Raw genomic sequence first — 19198 nt, forward strand, 5'->3', positions numbered from 1 at the left:
CTGGACTCTGGTTGACCGTTGCTCTGTTAAATTGAGTGTTTTCTGGCTGGACTCTGGTTGACCGTTGCTCTGTTAAATTGAGTGTTTTCTGGCTGGACTCTGGTTGACCGTTGCTCTGTTAAATTGAGTGTTTTCTGGCTGGACTCTGGTTGACCGTTGCTCTATTAAATCCAGTGTTTTCTGGCTGGAGTCTCGTTGACCGTTGCTCTGTTAAATTGAGTGTTTTCCGGCTGGACTCTGGTTGACCGTTGCTCTGTTAAATCCAGTGTTTTCTGGCTGGACTCTGGTTGACCGTTGCTCTGTTAAATCCAGTGTTTTCTGGCTGGACTCTGGTTGACCGTTGCTCTGTTAAATTGAGTGTTTTCTGGCTGGACTCTGGTTGACCGTTGCTCTGTTAAATTGAGTGTTTTCCGGCTGGACTCTGGTTGACCGTTGCTCTGTTAAATCCAGTGTTTTCCGGCTGGACTCTGTGACCGTTCTCCTGTTTAAATCCAGTGTTTCTGGCTGGACTCTGGTTGACCGTTGCTCCAGATTAAATTGAGTGTTTTCTGGCTGGACTCTGGTTGACCGTTGCTCTGTTAAATTGAGTGTTTTCCGGCTGGACTCTGGTTGACCGTTGCTATGTTAAATTGAGTGTTTTCTGGCTGGACTCTGGTTGACCGTTGCTCTGTTAAATTGAGTGTTTTCTGGCTGGACTCTGGTTGACCGTTGCTCTGTTAAATCCAGTGTTTTCTGGCTGGAGTCTCGTTGACCGTTGCTCTGTTAAATTGAGTGTTTTCTGGCTGGACTCTGGTTGACCGTTGCTCTGTTAAATTGAGTGTTTTCTGGCTGGACTCTGGTTGACCGTTGCTCTGTTAAATTGAGTGTTTTCTGGCTGGAGTCTCGTTGACCGTTGCTCTGTTAAATTGAGTGTTTTCTGGCTGGACTCTGGTTGACCGTCGCTCTTTTAAATCCAGTGTTTTCTGGCTGGACTCTGGTTGACCGTTGCTCTGTTAAATTGAGTGTTTTCCGGCTGGATTCTGGTTGACCGTTGCTCTGTTAATCGTGTTTTCTGGCGGACCTTTGACGTGCTCTGTAATTAGTGTATTTCTGCGATTGTTGCGTTTCTCTGTTAATGAGTGTCTGGTGATCTGTGTGTTGCCTGTTAATGGAGGTTCTGGCTGGACGGTGACGTTGCCGAATGAGTGTGGCTGACTCTGGTTGACCGTCTCGTGTTAAATTGAGTGTTTTCCCGGCTGGACTCTGTGACCGCTCTTTAAATTAGTGTTTACTCTGGACTCTGGTTGACGTTGCTCTTATTTAAATCAGGGCGGAATCGGATAGTTGCTCTTTAAATGAGTGTTTCTGGACTTGACCGTTGTCTGTTAAATCCAGTTTTTAGACTCTGGTTGGTTCTCAAATTGAGTGTTTTCTGGCTGGACTCGGTGACCGTTGCGGCTAGGTTTTTCTGGCTGGACCTGGACCGTGCCTGTTAATTGAGTGTTTTCGGTGGACTTGGTGACCGGCCGTGCTTGAGCGAAGCCTCAGAGGGTGAAGGCCATCTACAACTGTTCAGCTGATAATCCAGACGAGCTGACCTTCAAGGAGGGGGAGGTGATCGTTGTGGAGGGGGAGGAGGACAGCGAGTGGTGGGTAAGTGAATGAAGCCCCGCCCCCAGGCCATATTAAGCCCCGCCCCCGGCGTCCGAGCTAAAATGTCTAAATTACATTTAGTCAAGTCTTAAACTCTTTTTAGTTCAGCTCCAGACGTGTTCCATTAGTTTTAGTGCAAATAAGAACAAGGAAATTAGGAGAATGTTAACATTTAATAAAATGTCCTTTAAAAAGACTAAATATCCACGTGAAATGTCTAAAATGTCTAAATGTCTAAAGTTTAAGTATTAAGAGTTTGTCTCCAAATAAAAGCGTCATTTTCACGCCGCTGTGGCCCCGGTCAGAGCCTCTGGCGGACGGCTTTTGTCCCTCGGGCCGTCCGTTGGACACCGTGTCCTCACGTCTGCGTCTCGTGTGTTTCAGGTGGGTTACGTTGAGGGCGAGCCGAGCCGGCGCGGGGCCTTCCCCGTCACCTTCGTCCACTTCATCACCGAGTGACGTCGTCTCCGTCCAACACAACTTTATTTAAACGCTGACGCCATGACATCAGCTGATCTCTGGAGAAAAGTATGTGGACACCCGGAGCACAGCCCCAGTAAATAAATAAATAAATAAAGGGAAGATTCGTCCACATACTTTTGCCACATGCTGTTACCGTTTTGTTTCAGGTCAGACGTGAGATTTTCATTCATTAAACCTGTTGGTGGGAGATCAGGTTATTAAAGACACCTCAGATCGTGTTTTTTAGTCATTTTACTTCCTTGTTTCTTGTCGTTCTTCTTCCTCTTCATCTTCTTCTATTTATTTAGTTTATTTTTTCCCTCCAGGCTCCAAACTGATGCTGTCTAACGAAAACTTTTTCTGTCAGTCGACCAGTATTTCTTCATCCTTCTCTCCTGCTTTCAGCTGTTTTTACTTTATTTTATGTTTTGTTTCATTTTATTTTGTTCATGTATCAGGATGAATTCAGACGATGCTTCAAATGAGAAGATAAAAAAAATCCAACAACGTTTAATAAATAAATGAATAAATGACTTTTCTTTTTCTTTCTTTTTGTGATTGAAAACTAAAAATAATAAAAACCAGTAATAAAATGAAACGTGTCACAGAATCAGTGTTTAATTTATAAAATGTGTTCATGACAAAAATATTCATATGAAAAATAAAATACTCAAACGACACGTCACACGTTTTTTCTGTCGTAGTTTTCTCTTATTTTTTGATATTGTCTTATTTTTCCTCCGTTTTATTTTTTGAGGTTATTTCTAGTTTCCCTCATTTTTTCCCCTTTGTTTCTGTTTGTAATTATTCTTTCTTTCTCGTTTTTATTCTTGTTTTTCTTTATCTTTCTGTTTACTGTTCTACCTTCCAACCTGTACTCCAGTGACACGTGTTCATTCATAATTAAACAAGTCAAAAGTGTCTGTTAAGGTTCTCAGTCATCCAGGTCATGATTTTTTACCAAAAAACAGGCAAAAAAAAGAGATTTGAGTTCCTTTAAGCAAATAACGTGTTAGCAGGGTTAGCCTATACTTTAAGCTTTTTAGATAAATTAAAAAGAAAGGTTTTTGTTGTTGAAATAGTTAAACTGTGTTAAATTCGATTTATTTTTATTAGTTATATTGGTTTAACTGAGTCAGTTAAAATTTTTAATAAAAAAAAGGAACAGGTTGAACCACAACTTCCGACTCGTGTTTCTACACGGAACGATTTCAGCCGGAAACCGGAAACGGAGGAACTTGTGTCTCAGCGCGGAGCAGTGAGCTAACGGAGCTAACGGAGCTATGAGTCAGTTTGCTCGTTAAAGTTTCTCCGGTTTTAAAGCGACCATGGCGGCCAAACGTAAACCAGAGGCGGCGGTTCCAGCGGAGGAGAGCGACCAGCTGCTCATCCGCCCGCTGTGAGTTCACTAAGCTCGGCTTGTTTCACCGCTTAGAACCGCGCAGCTGCTCCGGCAACAGAACTCCATATACAAATCACCTAATTATGAAATGTCGTTTATAAATAGACGAAAAGGCAGAACTATATACGCAGGTTCAATACTTCTAGTTAGTCCTCGGGAGGGGCTTTTCAATTCGGCATCAAATAACTTTTATTTAGTTCGGTTGTAAATGAATTCAAGTAGCTTTACACCCATAATTCATGTGACTGAGTTTGTTGTACGTTCATGGAGGGTTCACATGTATTTATGAGTTATTATTAGAGCCAGGTGATGGTGATTACACTGTTGTATATATCCATATGTTTTTATCTCTGTACGCCGTGAACATTCAGGGAACTGACCGTGAAGAAATGTTGAATTTTGAAAGTTTGACTGAGTGTCTGTGTTCAGAGGAGCCGGTCAGGAGGTGGGACGGTCCTGCATCATCTTGGAGTTCAAGGGACGGAAGATCATGGTGACTGAGCGTCCTCCTTCACATCAGCTGTTAGACGTTAGAGTCGCACTAGAAACGTGTTTGTTTGTGTTGTAGCTGGACTGTGGGATCCATCCTGGTCTGGAGGGGATGGACGCGCTGCCCTACATCGACCTGATCGACCCGGCGGAGATAGACCTGCTGCTCATCAGCCAGTGAGTCCCCAGTTCCTCCTTCTCCTCTTCCTCCTCCTGCGCCTGGTTAACCCCCTCCTCCTCCTCCTCCTCCTCCTCCTCCAGCTTCCACCTGGACCATTGTGGAGCTCTCCCCTGGTTCCTCCAGAAGACGAGCTTCAAGGGTCGGACCTTCATGACTCACGCCTCCAAGGCCATCTACCGCTGGCTGCTGTCGGACTACGTCAAAGTCAGGTGGGGACAGGTTTAAGGGACAGACCTGTGTGCGGGGACAGGTTTAAGGGTCGGACCTGTGTGCGGGGACAGGTTTAAGGGACGGACCTGTGTGTGGGGACAGGTTTAAGGGACGGACCTGTGTGTGTGGGGACAGGTTTAAGGGTCGGACCTGTGTGTGGGGACAGGTTTAAGGGTCGGACCTGTGTGTGTGGGGACAGGTTTAAGGGACGGACCTGTGTGTGTGGGGACAGGTTTAAGGGACGGACCTGTGTGTGGGGACAGGTTTAAGGGACGGACCTGTGTGTGTGGGGACAGGTTTAAGGGACGGACCTGTGTGTGTGTGGGGACAGGTTTAAGAGACGGACCTGTGTGTGGGGACAGGTTTAAGGGACGGACCTGTGTGTAGGGGACAGGTTTAAGGGACGGACCTGTGTGTGTGGGGAACAGGTTTAAGGAGACGGACCTGAGTGGTGGAGGACAGATTTAAGGGAACGGACCTGTGTGTGTGTGACGGCATCAAGTTCTGGTGTTACCACGCAGGACACGTCCTCGGCGCCGCCATGTTCATGATCGAGATCGCTGGCGTCAAGGTCAGTTTCAACAGGAAGTAGAGCTAAATGGAACCAGGAAGTAGAACTAGGTTGAACCAGGAGGAACCAGGAAGTAGAGCTAAATGGAACAGAGAAGTTGAGCTAAACCAGAAAACCAGGAACCAGGATGTAGACCTTGATGAAACCAGGAAGTAGAGCTAAATAGAACCTGGAGGTACAGTTAAACCAGGAAGTAGAGCTGAATCATGAAGTAGAGTTGGATGAAACCAGGAAGTAGAGCTGAACCAGGAAGTAGAGTTAAGCCAGGAAGTAGAACTGAACCAGGAACCAGGAAGTAGAACTGAACCAGGAACCAGGAAGTTGAGCTGAATAGAACTAGGAAGTAGAGTTAAGCCAGGAAGTAGAGCTGAACCAGGAAGTAGAGCTGAATAGAACTAGGAAGTAGAGCTGGATGGAACCAGGAAGTAAAGCTGAACCAGGAAGTTGAGTTAAGCCAGGAAGTAGAGCTAAATAGAACCTGGAGGTAGAGTTAAACCAGGAAGTAGAGCTGAACCAGGAAGTAGAGCTGGATGGAACCAGGAAGTAGAGCTGGATGGAACCAGGAAGTAGAGCTGAACCAGGAAGTAGAGCTGGATGGAACCAGGAAGTAGAGTTAAGCCAGGAAGTAGAGCTGGATGGAACCAGGAAGTAGAGTTAAGCCAGGAAGTAGAACTGAACCAGGAACTAGGAAGTAGAGCTGGATGGAACCAGGAAGTAGAGCTGAATAGAACCAGGAAGTAGAGCTGGATGGAACCAGGAAGTAGAGCTGGATGGAACCAGGAAGTAGAGCTAAGCCAGGAAGTAGAGCTGAATAGAACCAGGAAGTAGAGCTGGATGGAACCAGGAAGTAGAGCTGAATAGAACCAGGAAGTAGAGCTGGATGGAACCAGGAAGTAGAGCTGGATGGAACCAGGAAGTAGAGCGTAGTCGATGATCTGACCCGTCTCCGTCTCCGTCTCCGATCAGCTGTTGTACACCGGAGACTTCTCCCGGCAGGAGGACCGTCACCTGATGGCGGCGGAGATCCCCAGCGTGAAGCCAGACATCCTCATCACGGTACGTCAGGAACCGTCCGGACAGATGCTGCCTCGGTTTTGGTTCCGTTGCTCTGACGCCCCCTTTGTTTTCACCAGGAGTCCACGTACGGGACCCACATCCACGAGAAGAGGGAGGAGAGGGAGGCCCGGTTCTGCAACACGGTCCACGACATCGTCAACAGAGAAGGTCGATGCCTCATCCCTGTGTTCGCTCTGGGCCGGGCCCAGGAGCTGCTCCTCATCCTGGGTGAGTCCGGTCTGAGGGGTCCGGGGGGTCTGAGGGGTCTGAGGGGTCTGGGGGGTCTGAGGGGCTGTAGGGGGTCTGAGGGGTCTGGGGGGTTTAAGTGGTCTCTCTTGTGTGACCCAGACGAGTACTGGCAGAACCACCCAGAGCTCCATGACATCCCCATCTACTACGCCTCGTCCCTGGCCAGGAAGTGCATGGCGGTCTACCAGACCTACATCAACGCCATGAACGACAAGATCCGCAAAGCCATCAACATCAACAACCCCTTCGTCTTCAAGCACATCAGCAACCTCAAGGTCAGGGACACACTCCGTAGGGGACGTCCTAAAACCAGGACCAGCACCGTGTCTGGTCAGTGGGACGTCCTACCAGCAGAGGTCCTGGCTGTAGGACGTCTGCTGGTAGGACCAGTCCAGTCTGGCGGGGACGAGCTGACGTGTCCCCTGTCCGGTTCCAGAGCATGGACCACTTCGATGACATCGGGCCCAGCGTGGTGATGGCGTCTCCGGGGATGATGCAGAGCGGTTTGTCCAGGGAGCTGTTTGAGAGCTGGTGCACGGACAAGAGGAACGGCGTCATCATCGCAGGCTACTGTGTAGAGGGGACACTGGCCAAGGTAGGCTCCGCCCCCGGCGCCATGTTGGATCCAGCTTTCTTTCTTTCTTTCTTCCTCCCTCCCTCACCCCTGTCCCCCCCTGTCCCCCCAGCACATCATGACGGAGCCTGATGAGATCTCCACCATGTCTGGTCAGAAGCTTCCTCTGAAGATGTCTGTGGACTACATCTCCTTCTCTGCTCACACTGACTACCAGCAGACCAGCGAGTTCATCAGAGCCCTCAAACCTCCTCACGTGGTACACGCCGCTAGCCCACTGCTAGCCTACTGCTAACTCACTGCTAACTCAACGCTAACTCACTGCTAACTCAATGCTACCCCACTGCTAACTCAATGCTACCTCACCGCTAGCCTACTGCTAACTCAATGCTTACTCACTGCAAGCCCACTGCTAACTCACTGCTAACTCAATGCTACCTCACCGCTAGCCTACTGCTAACTCAATGCTAACTCACTGCTAACCTACCGCTAACTCAATGCTAACTCACTGCTAACTCACTGCTAGCCTACTGCTAACTCACTGCTAGCCCACTGCTAGCCCACTGCTAACTCAATGCTAGCCCACTGCTAGCCTACTGCTAACTCAATGCTACCCCACTGCTAACTCAATGCTACCCCACTGCTAACTCAATGCTACCTCACTGCTAGCCTACTGCTAACTCAATGCTACTTCACTGCTAGCCTACTGCTAACTCAGTGCTAACTCAATGCTACCTCAGTACTAACTCACTGCTAGCCCACTGCTAGCCCACTGCTAACTCAATGCTACCCCACTGCTAACTCAATGCTACCTCACTGCTAGCCCACTGCTAACTCAATGCTACTTCACTGCTAGCCTACTGCTAACTCAGTGCTAACTCAATGCTACCTCAGTACTAACTCACTGCTAGCCCACTGCTAACTCAACGCTAACTCACTGCTAGCCCACTGCTACCCCACCGCTAACTCAATGCTACCTCACTGCTAGCCCACTGCTAACTCAATGCTAACTCAATGCTAACTCACTGCTATCTCAGTGCTAACTCAATGCTAACTCACTGCTATCTCAGTGCTAACTCAATGCTAACTCACTGCAAGCCCACCGCTAACTCAATGCTACCTCAATGCTACCTCAGTACTAACTCACTGCTACTTCAGTGCTAACTCAGTACTAACTGAATGCTACCTCACTGCTAGCCTACTGCTAACTCAATGCTAACTCACTGCTAACTCAGTGCTACCTCACTGCTAGCCCACCGCTAGCCCAATGCTAACTCAATGCTAACTCAGTGGTAACTTACCTGCTACCTCAGTGCTAGCTCAATGCTCACTCAGTACTAACTCAATGCTATCTCAGTGCTAACTCAATGCTAAGTCTATGCTAAGTCAATGCTAACTCACTCCTACTTCCGTGCTAACTCAGTGCTAACCGCTCCGGGCCTCTTGTCAGATCCTGGTCCATGGGGAGCAGAATGAAATGGCCCGACTGAAGGCGGCGCTGATCCGAGAGTATGAAGACAACGACGAGGTCCATATCGAGGTCCACAACCCCCGAAACACAGAGGCCGTCACACTCAACTTCAGAGGAGAGAAACTGGCAAAGGTGGGTCCAGGTCCAGGTCCAGGTCCAGGTCCTGGTCCAGGTCCAGGTCTGGTAGCGTGGCGGGCCGTCTGTTAACTCCCAGCATGCTCTGCTTCAGGTGATGGGCTCGATGGCCGACAGGAAGTGTGTTCAGGGTCAGAGGATCTCAGGGATCCTGGTCAAGAGGAACTTCAACTACCACATCCTGACGCCCTCCGACCTCTCCAGTCAGTAACCACTCATCCCTGTGGTGCGTTCAGGTTCCCTGGTTGTTTCCTGACTCCTGTCCTCTGTCCTTCAGACTACACAGACCTGTCGATGGGAACAGTGACTCAGACTCAGGCCATCCCCTTCTCTGGACCCATCTCTCTACTGGTCAGTCAGCTACGTAGTCTGACAGGTAAGACCCACCTGACCTCACCTACACCCACCTAGACCCACTAGACGGCCCCTGCTAGCATGACAGACTAAAAGTCATCTAACCAAGCTATGATGCTAAGCTAAAAGTATAGGCTAACCTTGCTAACGTGTTAGGCTAAATGTCAGCAGCTATAAGGGCTAACATTGCTAGCATGCTAGGCTAAGAGTCTAACCCTGCTAGCATGCTAGGCTAAGAGTCTAGCATGCTAAGCTAAATGTTAGCAGCTATAAAGAGGCTAGGCTAATCTCTCGTTAACCTTGCTATTTATGAACATTTACGTCGCCACTACTTCCTGGAAATGTAAACCAAGATGTCCGCCCTGCGTTGCCAGGTGACGTGGAGCAGGTGGAGCCGGCGGAGAAGATCACGGTGAAGATCTTTAAGAGCATCACTCTGGTGCACGAAGCCGGGATGGTGCAGCTGGAGGTCAGAGCCTCGCGTTCGTCCAGACTCCTGATTCTTTAAACGTCTCGTAACGTCTCTTCTTCTTCTTGCTCCTCAGTGGATCTCCAGCCCCCTCAACGACATGTACGCCGACGCCGTCACCACCGTGGTGCTGGAGGTCCAGTCCAACCCCAACTCCCAGAAGTGTCAGTAAACGCACCATGACGTCACGCACGAGACGTTCAATGACCCACGGAGTCGTAACGGTGGTTTGTTTGTTTCTTGCAGTGGCGGAAGGTCGGAAGGAGACGCTGGACATGGACGTGTTCCTGGAGCGTCTGGAGTTCATGCTGCAGTGAGTCAGGGGAGGGGCCATAGTGGGCGGGGCCTCCTGGGTGGGCGGAGTCTCTTTCTTAAATCATGGTTTTCGTTGCAGCGACATGTTCGGGGATGAATGCGTGAATTTCAAAGACAACAAGAGCCTGAGTGTGACGGTGGACGGAGTCACGGCGTCCGTGGACCCGGAGACACGGGTGAGTGTGGCGTGGTGGGCGGAGCTAGCGGCTAGTGTGACCTCTGACCTGTGACCTCTGACCTTTGTGTTGCAGACGGTGACTTGTGACGATGACGAGACTTTGAGGGAAATGATTGAAGTTGCCGTCCATCGACTCCATGATGCCCTTAACCCCGCCTTCTCATAGGCCACGCCTCCTCCCCCCATGGACTGACCACGCCCACCAGCGGCACTTTTCTGCTGATTTTGTTATAAATCTGTTGTCACGGCAACGTGTTGATTTAGTTTTTTTACTTATGTATAAAAATAAACATTTGTTGATTCTGATTTATCATCGGTGTAAAATTCACTCATTTACTCTGAGTATTAAAATATTAAAATTCTAGATCTATTTTTTAAGCACGGATGAGATATTGAGAAGTTCCTGGTTTTGTCTTGAAGTATTTAATATTAAGTCATAATTAGGAGAATCAGCCAATCAGAGCCGTGTGAACTACTCACATGACATCTGACCATTAACACATTAAGCCCCGTCCCCCAAACGTTCTGATTGGCCCTTCAGGATCAGACTCCAGATTTACATTTCCTGGATGTTAGCATGCTAGCGTGTTAGCATGACAGACGTAAGAGACAAAAAATAAAACATGAGAGAAAGTTTGGGAATTCTTTTAAAAAACACAAACTTTATTTTTGTTTCTCACCACACGTTTTCTTACGTAGCGTCTCCATAGAAACATGAAATACTGAAAAATACCACAGAAGAAGAAAAAGAGGTGATTGTCGTTTTAAACAGAACAACGTGGAGCTCATAAATCCGTTAAAGTCAGATTTAAACCTTTAAAGTTCTGGATTCATTTATTTATTTATGGGACGTAACGTATAAAATATAAAAGCTTCTGGACTAGAACCCGCAGCAAAGCACCAACAGCGTCGGGTTTGATTCCCGTCTCCTCTTCTTCTTCTCTGGTTGCTGGTGAAGTCTGATTCGACCACCCTGCCTGAGTGGGCGTGTCTCTGTTGCCATGGAGACGTCTCAGCACTGCGTCTCCTTGGTGTCCACCTGATGCTGCCGCTGCAGCCGGAACAGTTTGGCCTTGTCGCTGCGACTCGCCGCGCTCTTCTCCGTCAGGTCCTCGAAGGAACGCCGCCGCCCCGCCCCCCCCGCCGCCGCCGGCCTCGCCCCCCCCGCCGCTGGACGCCCGAACGCCTCCTCCAGGGCGTCCTCGTCCAGGCTGGGGTCCTCGTGGATGGTGTCCAGCGGCGGGGGGGTGTGGCCTGGGGGGGTGCTGGTCTGCTGGGGGCCGGCGGGCGGCAGCCGGGGAGGGGCGGGGCCAAAGCTTGGAGGCTTGAAGATACGAACGGATGCAGAGTCCAGGCTGCTCAGGAGCTCGGCATTCTGGGAAAACAGAGTGGAAACATGAATGGACGAATGAACGAATGAATGAATGAGTGAGTGAACGAACGAATGAATGAATGAGTGAGTGAACGAATGGATGGATGAATGAACCAGTAAATGAATGAACGAATGAATAGATGAATGAGTGAATGGATGAATGAGTGAATGAGTGAATGAATGAGTGAGTGAACGAATGGATGGATGAATGGATGAATGAACCAGTAAATGAATGAACGAATGAATGGATGAATGAACGAATGAATGGATGAATGAGTGAATGGATGAATGAGTGAGTGAATGACTGAATGAATGAGTGAAAGGATGAATGAATAAGTGAATGGATGAATGAGTGAAAGGATGAGTGACTGAGTGAATGAATGGATGAATGAACGAATGAATGAGTGAATGAGTGAATGAATGAGTGAATGGATGAATGAATGAGTGAATGAATGAGTGAATGAATGAATGAATGAGTGAACGGATGAATGAATGAGTGAATGAGTGAGTTGAACTCACGCTGGGGAAGAACAGAGACTTTGTCGTCTGCTCGTACTGTTGATCAAGCTTCTTGTCCTGAAACAACAAAGATCTTTAGACACTGAAGGTCTCAGGGGACAGACGGGGGACAGACGGGGGACAGACAGGGGACAGACGGGGGACAGACGAGGGACAGACGAGGGACAGACGGGGGACAGACGGGGGACAGCGTCTCACCACGCAGTGGACCAGGATGCTGAAGGGGACCCAGAAGAGGAGTGAGAAGGCCACCACTGATCCCACGATGTTGTCAGCCAGGAACTTCCCAAACGTGTTGATGTCCAGTTTGTCGATGAAGTCCCAGAGACGCTCCACCACGTCCTGGACCTGCTTCATGCACTTCCCCTGCAGACGGGACAGAGGACAGAGGACAGAGGACAGAGGACAGGAGTCAGGAGACAGGACGGGGGCGGGGGACGGGGTGACTGGAGGTGCATCTCACCGCTCCGTCACAGAAGCCCACGGTGCAGGGTTTCCCTTTCCTCAGGAAGACGAAGTGTCCACCGTCGTCCTGGTAGGGAGCGCAGACGCCGCTGTTGCTACGGCAACAGACTTTACAGGAGGAGTTGGTTTCTGGGTAAAAAAGAAATAACTTATCGTTATAATTACCGTTTACGGTCAGTGGGGGGGGGGGGGGGGGATATGAGGGTGTGTGTGTGTATGTGGGGGGGATGTGTGGGGGGGATGTGGGGGGAGATACCGTTGCAGGCGCACGGCTGCAGGTTGAGGACGGCCTGACAGAAGGGGACACACTCTCCATTGAGACACTCTCCGTTGTCCAAACACTGCGTCTTATCAGCAGCGTTTTCGGGGGGGGGACACTCACTGCTGTTTCCTGTCAACACACAGAGAACTGGTCTGGTCTCTGGTCTCTGGTCTCTGGTCAGGCTGGGACGTTGGGACGTTGGGACGTACCTGTGCAGTACGAGTGTCCTTTACATGTGGCATCGATGGGCTCCTGACACACTTCACCTTTGGACTCAAACTGGCAACCTTTACAGCACGCACTGTTCCTGTCACTGGACACAGGGACACAGGGACACAGGGACACAGAGACACAGGGACACAGGGACAGGACGTGAGACAGGACGTGAGACAGGGGACGGACAGAAGAGGGGACGGACAGAAGAGGGGACGGGTGTGGTCTGACCTGCACTGGGCCCCTGGTCTCAGTCTGCAGTCGGAGGTGCAGCAGGGGTCTGAGCTGAGGTTCATGAGTCCGGGGTCGCACTCCTCCCCAGGCTCCACCCCCGAGTTCCCACACACGTTGCTGTTCCTCATCCTGAAGCAGGACGGAGCTTTGGACCGGAGACGCTTCACGATGGACCGCCTGCTGCAGCTGGAGAACAGCTGGACACGGGACAGGGGACAGGGGACAGGTTAGCTTCATCTGTCCTATCCTTTCACATGTGCTAAGATACATGCTAAGATACATGCTAGGTTGTAGGATATATGAACGTTCCTATCATGTATCTTAGCATGTATCTTAGAGCGTATCTCAGCATGTATGTTAGCATGTATCCTAGCATGTATCTTAGCATATATTCCTGTATGTTCTCAGCATATATGTTAGCATGTATCCTAGCATGTATCTTAGCATATATTCCTGTATGTTCTCAGCATGTATGCTAGCATGTATCCTAGCATGTATCTTAGCATATATCCCTGTATCCTAGCATGTATCTTAGCATATATTCCTGTATGTTCTCAGCATGTATGTTAGCATGTATCCTAGCATGTATCTTAGCGTGTATCTCAGCATGTATCCTAGCATGTATCCTAGCATACATCCCTGTATGTTCTCAGCATGTATGTTAGCATGTATCCTAGCCTGTATCCTAGCATGTATCTTAGCGTGTATCTCAGCATGTATCCTAGCCTGTATCCTAGCATGTATCCTAGCATGTATCTTAGCACCTATCTCAGCATGTATGTTAGCATGTATCCTAGCATGTATCTTAGCATATATTCCTGTATGTTCTCAGCATGTATCTTAGCATGTATCCTAGCATGTATCCTAGCATGTATCTTAGCATACATTCCTGTATGTTCTCAGACTGTATGTTAGCATGTATCTTAGCATATAGCGTAGCATGCTAGGCTGTGGGCTGCAGCAGCACCTTGTTGTTGACGTGGTCTCCGCTGACAGCGATGGGGTACATGACGTACTTGCCCCCCTGGTCCTCTCGGGGGGCGCAGTACGGGACGTTGTCGGGGTCGTGCTCCGCCCCGAAGTTATGTCCGAGCTCATGAGTCGTCACCAGATCTGCTTCCTGTCAACAGGAAGTTCTGTTTCAGTCTAGAGGTTCAAACTCAACCACCCGGGACCTGCCCCCCCCTGAAGTGTCTAGACCAGGACCCCGCCCCCTTTAGCAGACCCCTCCCCCTGATGTTAATAGTGTGTGGTTGTGGTGTCACGTGTCAGACTGGGTCCAGACCTTGGTCAGGATGGTCTTGCCGTAGTTCTTGGTGCTGGTGAGGCCCGTGTTGAGGTAGATGGACCCGTGTTCGTTAGCGGACGAAGGACAAGCTACAGAGAGATCACGGTTTAAAAGGAGGAAGCTAACGAGGGCTAACAAAGGCTAATGAGGGCTAACGAGGGCTAATGAGGGCTAACAAAGGCTAACGAGGGCTAACAAAGGCTAATGAGGGCTAACAAAGGCTAATGAGGGCTAATGAGGGCTAAAAAGGGCTAACGAGGGCTAACGAGGGTTAATAAGGGCTAATAAGGGCTAACGAGGGCTAACGAGGGCTAATGAGGGCTAACAAGGGGGAGGGGGACTCACCTTTGGAGCAGAGACCTCCAGGGATGTCGGGTTTGGACGGGGCGACGTAGGCCAGACCCAGGGTCCCCTCATCAAAGTCCTGGTAGGTGAAGAGATGAGCCAGACACACGTTGGACGCCTTCTCTGCAATGTCCACACTGAACTGCTGCAGGGACACAGACAAGATGGACAGATAGACAGATAGATAGATGGATGGATGGATGGATAGATAGATAGATAGATAGATAGATAGATAGATGGATGGATGGATGGATGGATGGATGGATGGATGGATGGATGGATGGATGGATGGATGGATGGATGGATGGATGGATGGATAGATAGATAGATAGATAGAAACCTCCAGCAGCTTCTTGACGTCCCACACGTCTTTCCCGTCCACTGGACTTCCTCTCATGTTGAAGTGAGTCTTTCCTGGAGCGACGGGGGTCGGACTCTTCTCAATGATGATCTGGTGGAGCAGGAAGGAGCTGGTTTTATTTTGAAAGGACAGACAGGAAGTGGAGCAGGAAGGAGCTGGTTTTATTTTGAAATGGAGCTGACCTGCTGGATCTGGACCCCGTAGCCTCTGAACTCCTCGTCCCACGATGTGTTTCTGTAGATGTCGTCCACACGGTCGATCAGCTCGATCTGGAACACATGGGGGGGGCGGGGTTACCAGGTAGCTGAGGGTGGAGTTGGGGGGTGGAGTTGGGGGTGGAGTTACCAGGTAGCTGAGGGTGGGGCTGGGGGGGTGGAGTTGGGGGGTGGAGTCGGGGGTGGAGTTGGGGGTGGAGTTACCAGGTAGCTGAGGGTGGAGTTGAGGGGGGGTGGAGTTGGGGGTGGAGTTGGGGGGGTGGAGTTACCAGGTAGCTGAGGGTGGAGTTGGGGGGGGGTGGAGTTGGGGGTGGAGTTACCAGGTAGCTGAGGGTGGAGTTGGGGGTGGAGTTGGGGGTGGAGTTACCAGGTAGCTGAGGGTGGTGCTCTCCTCCCCGCGGCCCATGTGTTTGTAGAAGCGATGGTCGGCCACCAGCAGCAGAGGACACGTGTTCCTGTTGTGGTCGTGGACCTGACGTCTCTCTCGGGGGACGGACTCTGGAGGACACGATGGAGGACACGATGGAGGACACGATGGAGGACACGATGGGGGACACGATGGGGGACACAGAGAGAAGGAAGAGCCGCTAATTAACTGGGTTAAACTACCACAGACCTATGCTAACGGTATTAGCATGTAGCTAGTTTGTGATGTACTGACCTTGTTGGTCCTGGTCCTCCAACATGGCCGCCCTGACCCCGTGTGGGAGGAGCCTGCTGGGGTCAGAGGTCACGTAGCCACAGACGGACGGTTGGTGGAGACGACTGAGGTTCCTGATGTGGTCTGAGCGGTAGATCAGGAGACGACCAGAGGGGGGCGCCGAGGAGAACCTCCACAGAGGCTGGGGACAGGGGACAGGGGACAGGGGACAGGGGACATCATCATCATCATCATCATCATCATCATCATCATCATCATCGTCCTCCTCTTCATCCTCTACCTCTATGTTGTATTCTCCTTCCTGTGTCAGGATGTGAGCTGAGAACTCGTCTTCGTCCAGATGAGCCTGAACACGAGAGTTTTCTTCCCCTGGAGGAGAAAAGAAACTGTTTTTATTATCTTCATTAACTCTCTCTTGTCTCTTGTCTCTGTGTCTCGTCCTCGGTACCGATGACGTGTCCCGTGTAGTAGCTGTGTCTGTCCACCGGGTGGCGCCGCTCTCGTCCGTCCTCGTCCACGACCACGGCTCTGAAGTCATGGGTGAACAGGTGGTCGTTGGTCCTCAGGTAGAGTCTGAACTGCCTGCAGACGGAGACGGAGACGGAGACGGAGACAGAGACAGAGACAGAGACAGAGACAGACAGGGGGCGCTGTTAAGCAGAGGGTCAGAGGGTCAGAGGTCAGAGGTCGGAGGTCGGAGGTCGGAGGCGGGGTCTGACCTCTGCAGGGCGCTGAAGCTCAGCAGCTTCTCCGCGTGGGTCGGGGTCTGGAGGTCGCGGCGCTGGACCGAGTGGGTCTGGATCCTGGACAGTGGGAGGACGTCAAAGTCGTCCAACATGGAGCCCAGAGACGCTGAGCGGGACAATACGAGGTTAGTAAAATACAACTATTATCACTGTGTCATAACAGCAAATCACTCATCACCGGCATTTTCTGGGAGAACTGGTCCTGAAATACAGTTTAGACTCATATGAGAAGGTTAAACAGCTGAATTCATCATTTTTCATAATATTCTAACTGATAAATAATCAGAATCACTTTATTGATCCCAAGTACCAGTGTTAAGAACAAGTAAGAGAATGTAAACGATATAGGAAATATATATATATATATATATACATATATACATATATATATATATATATGTATATATGTATATATATATATATATATATATATATATGTATATATATATATATATACATATATATATATACATATGTGTGTATATATATATATATATATATATATATATACACACATATATATATACATATATATATATATACATATATATATATATATATGTATATATATATATGTATATATATGTATATATATATATATATATACATATATATATATATATATATATATATGTATATATGTGTATATATACATATATATATATATATGTACAAGTATAAATGAGATGAGCCTGTGTTCTGAGTTATTGCTCTACAGAGGAATAATAAATGTTTTTCTGACATTGTTCTACATTCAGTGTTTTGATGCATGTTGTTATTTATGTGTGAGCTCTTTCTGTTGCTGTTGTGTCATGATGACAATGAAGATTTGTGATTCTACAACATCTAAATACGAAACCTTGTTAAATGATATATTCTGACTTAATGTTGGTGAATTTTATTTTTTTCTGTTTTTTTTCCCTCCATACATTTATACAGGAAGCCTTATAAGTGACAGTTCACATGTTTTTGTTAAATTATTTATATTTTATTAGGAAATAATTGATGAATAAACAGTGAGTTTATTTGTGTATTTTCTGGCAGCACTGGTCCTCCGTACTTTCCGTACTTTCCGTACTTTCCGCCCCCTCTCGTCCTGAACTTGTCGCTGTAAGTTGGAACCGGGTTTAACTCACCGAGCTCCGGGTCGTCGCCGTGGGCGGCCGCCTCCGTGGGGCCGGAGACCAGGGTCAGGAGGCCGGAGACCAGGGTCAGGAGGCCGATCCCCGGCCTCATGTCGGCGGCTGATATGTCGGGCGGCGTCGGTCGCTCTTCGGTTCAGGGTCGACGCTTGAAACTGAACAAAGTCAAACGTTCAGATAAAAACATCAGATTTAAGTCGCATTTCTCTGGCCCGGAGTTAAAGTTGGTTTTAATTTGAACTGAAACTATTTGTTTGGTCCGGAAACGCGCAAGAAAACCTCCTCTTCGGCCCCGAACCAGGAAGCCCAAGAGCGGCTAGGAAAGCTGGCGAGAACCGAGGAGGCAGGCCGGAAGTAGGCCCGACGGCCTTCATAATAAAAGCACAGGGTCAACGTAATATTCAGGAAGAGAGAGAACGAAAAAAATCAAGCAAATTACATTATATTTCCATAAAATCAATTACATTACATGACATTAATTTAAAATCTGAAGTGATATATATTAAAAAAATGCTTTATTTGACTTTAAATAAAAGAAAATGAACCCAAATTATTAAAATAAACAATGAACCCATACATTGATTTGAAGCTGTGATAATTAAAACACTCAGGTAAGAAATAACTGATTGAACTTAATTGGCATATTTCTTCTATAACTGCAGTTTAAATACAAATTCATCTTATTTCTGATTTTGTTTTGTTTTTAGCTTTTCACGTCATAATAATAGAATCATTTTTTGTTACTTCACACGTGTGGATATAATCTGAATCTAATATATTTCATTAAATAAAATTAAAATAAATATTTCATTTACTCAATTATTCAACAGTTATTTCCTACCATAACTTAATTATGTCAGGATTTCAAATAAATTCAAATAAACAGATAATACGTCCATGGCTTGATTTACAAAGAATAAAAATAAAAAGAATAAAAATACATAAACTATGAACAGTATTAATAAACATATTAATAATTAATATGTAAATCCACATACTAATAATTAATATTAATAATTAATATCAATAATTAACATAAATAACTAAGGATACTACAAGGAATAATACACAAATTAATAAAAACTGTTAAGAACTAAAGCATAAATAAATAAAAACAATATATTTACAACAATAAACGATAAATAGATAAACACAGCCACCTTAGAGAAATTAAAACCTGTGAAATGTTTTAATTCATTTTAGATTTTATTCCTTGTAATGTGTCAGGATTTAATGCTGCGTAAATATTTTATTTTGACAGTCCTGCCTCTTTTCCGGTTCGTGTTGCTTCCAGCTTGACTCTGAGTTAAAAGTGAAGTGATTTAAAAAGTCAAAACTCCGGAATAAAAACACACAGAGAGAATTAAAACCCCCTGTTCCCATCTTACGTAAGAAGAGCGGATTATTTATTTATTTACGACCTCTGATCTCATCAAATCCGCTTTGACCCGAAACATCTGGAGCAGCGAACACACGACAGGAATTTATTCATTTGTCTGTTTGTTTATTCATTTATTTGGCCGTGACAATAAAGACTAATTAAAAAACAAGTTTAAGTCCCTTAAGTGGATGAAATTAACCTGTAAAAATGACAATAAATGAACAGATGTTTTTGTCCAGAGAAGAA

The 19198-nt window shown here is 47.6% G+C and overlaps 1 protein-coding gene, 1 long non-coding RNA gene and 1 pseudogene across 2 annotated transcripts; 2 read left to right on the forward strand and 1 right to left on the reverse strand.

Moving 5' to 3' along the window:
• The first annotated feature begins 1508 nt into the window (after positions 1-1508).
• On the forward strand, positions 1509-2779 carry LOC124998913. Its single transcript, XR_007111103.1, has 2 exons — positions 1509-1632; positions 2017-2779. It is a non-coding gene; the product is annotated as an uncharacterized LOC124998913 (long non-coding RNA).
• A 543-nt stretch (positions 2780-3322) lies between these two features.
• LOC124998911 lies at positions 3323-10054 on the forward strand (annotated as a pseudogene).
• A 336-nt stretch (positions 10055-10390) lies between these two features.
• adam17b (ADAM metallopeptidase domain 17b) lies at positions 10391-17907 on the reverse strand. Its single transcript, XM_047573509.1, has 18 exons — positions 17566-17907; positions 16403-16535; positions 16132-16265; positions 15964-16052; positions 15684-15864; positions 15390-15520; positions 14990-15076; positions 14787-14897; positions 14447-14591; positions 14099-14190; positions 13781-13933; positions 12811-13010; positions 12576-12679; positions 12361-12495; positions 12103-12233; positions 11838-12005; positions 11640-11696; positions 10391-11123 (listed from the first exon to the last, which is right to left on the reverse strand). Exons 1-18 carry the CDS (start codon positions 17663-17665, stop codon positions 10761-10763), a joined length of 2514 nt encoding a protein of 837 aa, XP_047429465.1. The 5' UTR covers positions 17666-17907; the 3' UTR covers positions 10391-10760.
• Positions 17908-19198: the final 1291 nt, after the last annotated feature.

This window comes from Mugil cephalus, chromosome 21 (assembly GCF_022458985.1).
Source record: "Mugil cephalus isolate CIBA_MC_2020 chromosome 21, CIBA_Mcephalus_1.1, whole genome shotgun sequence".
NCBI lineage: Eukaryota > Metazoa > Chordata > Actinopteri > Mugiliformes > Mugilidae > Mugil > Mugil cephalus.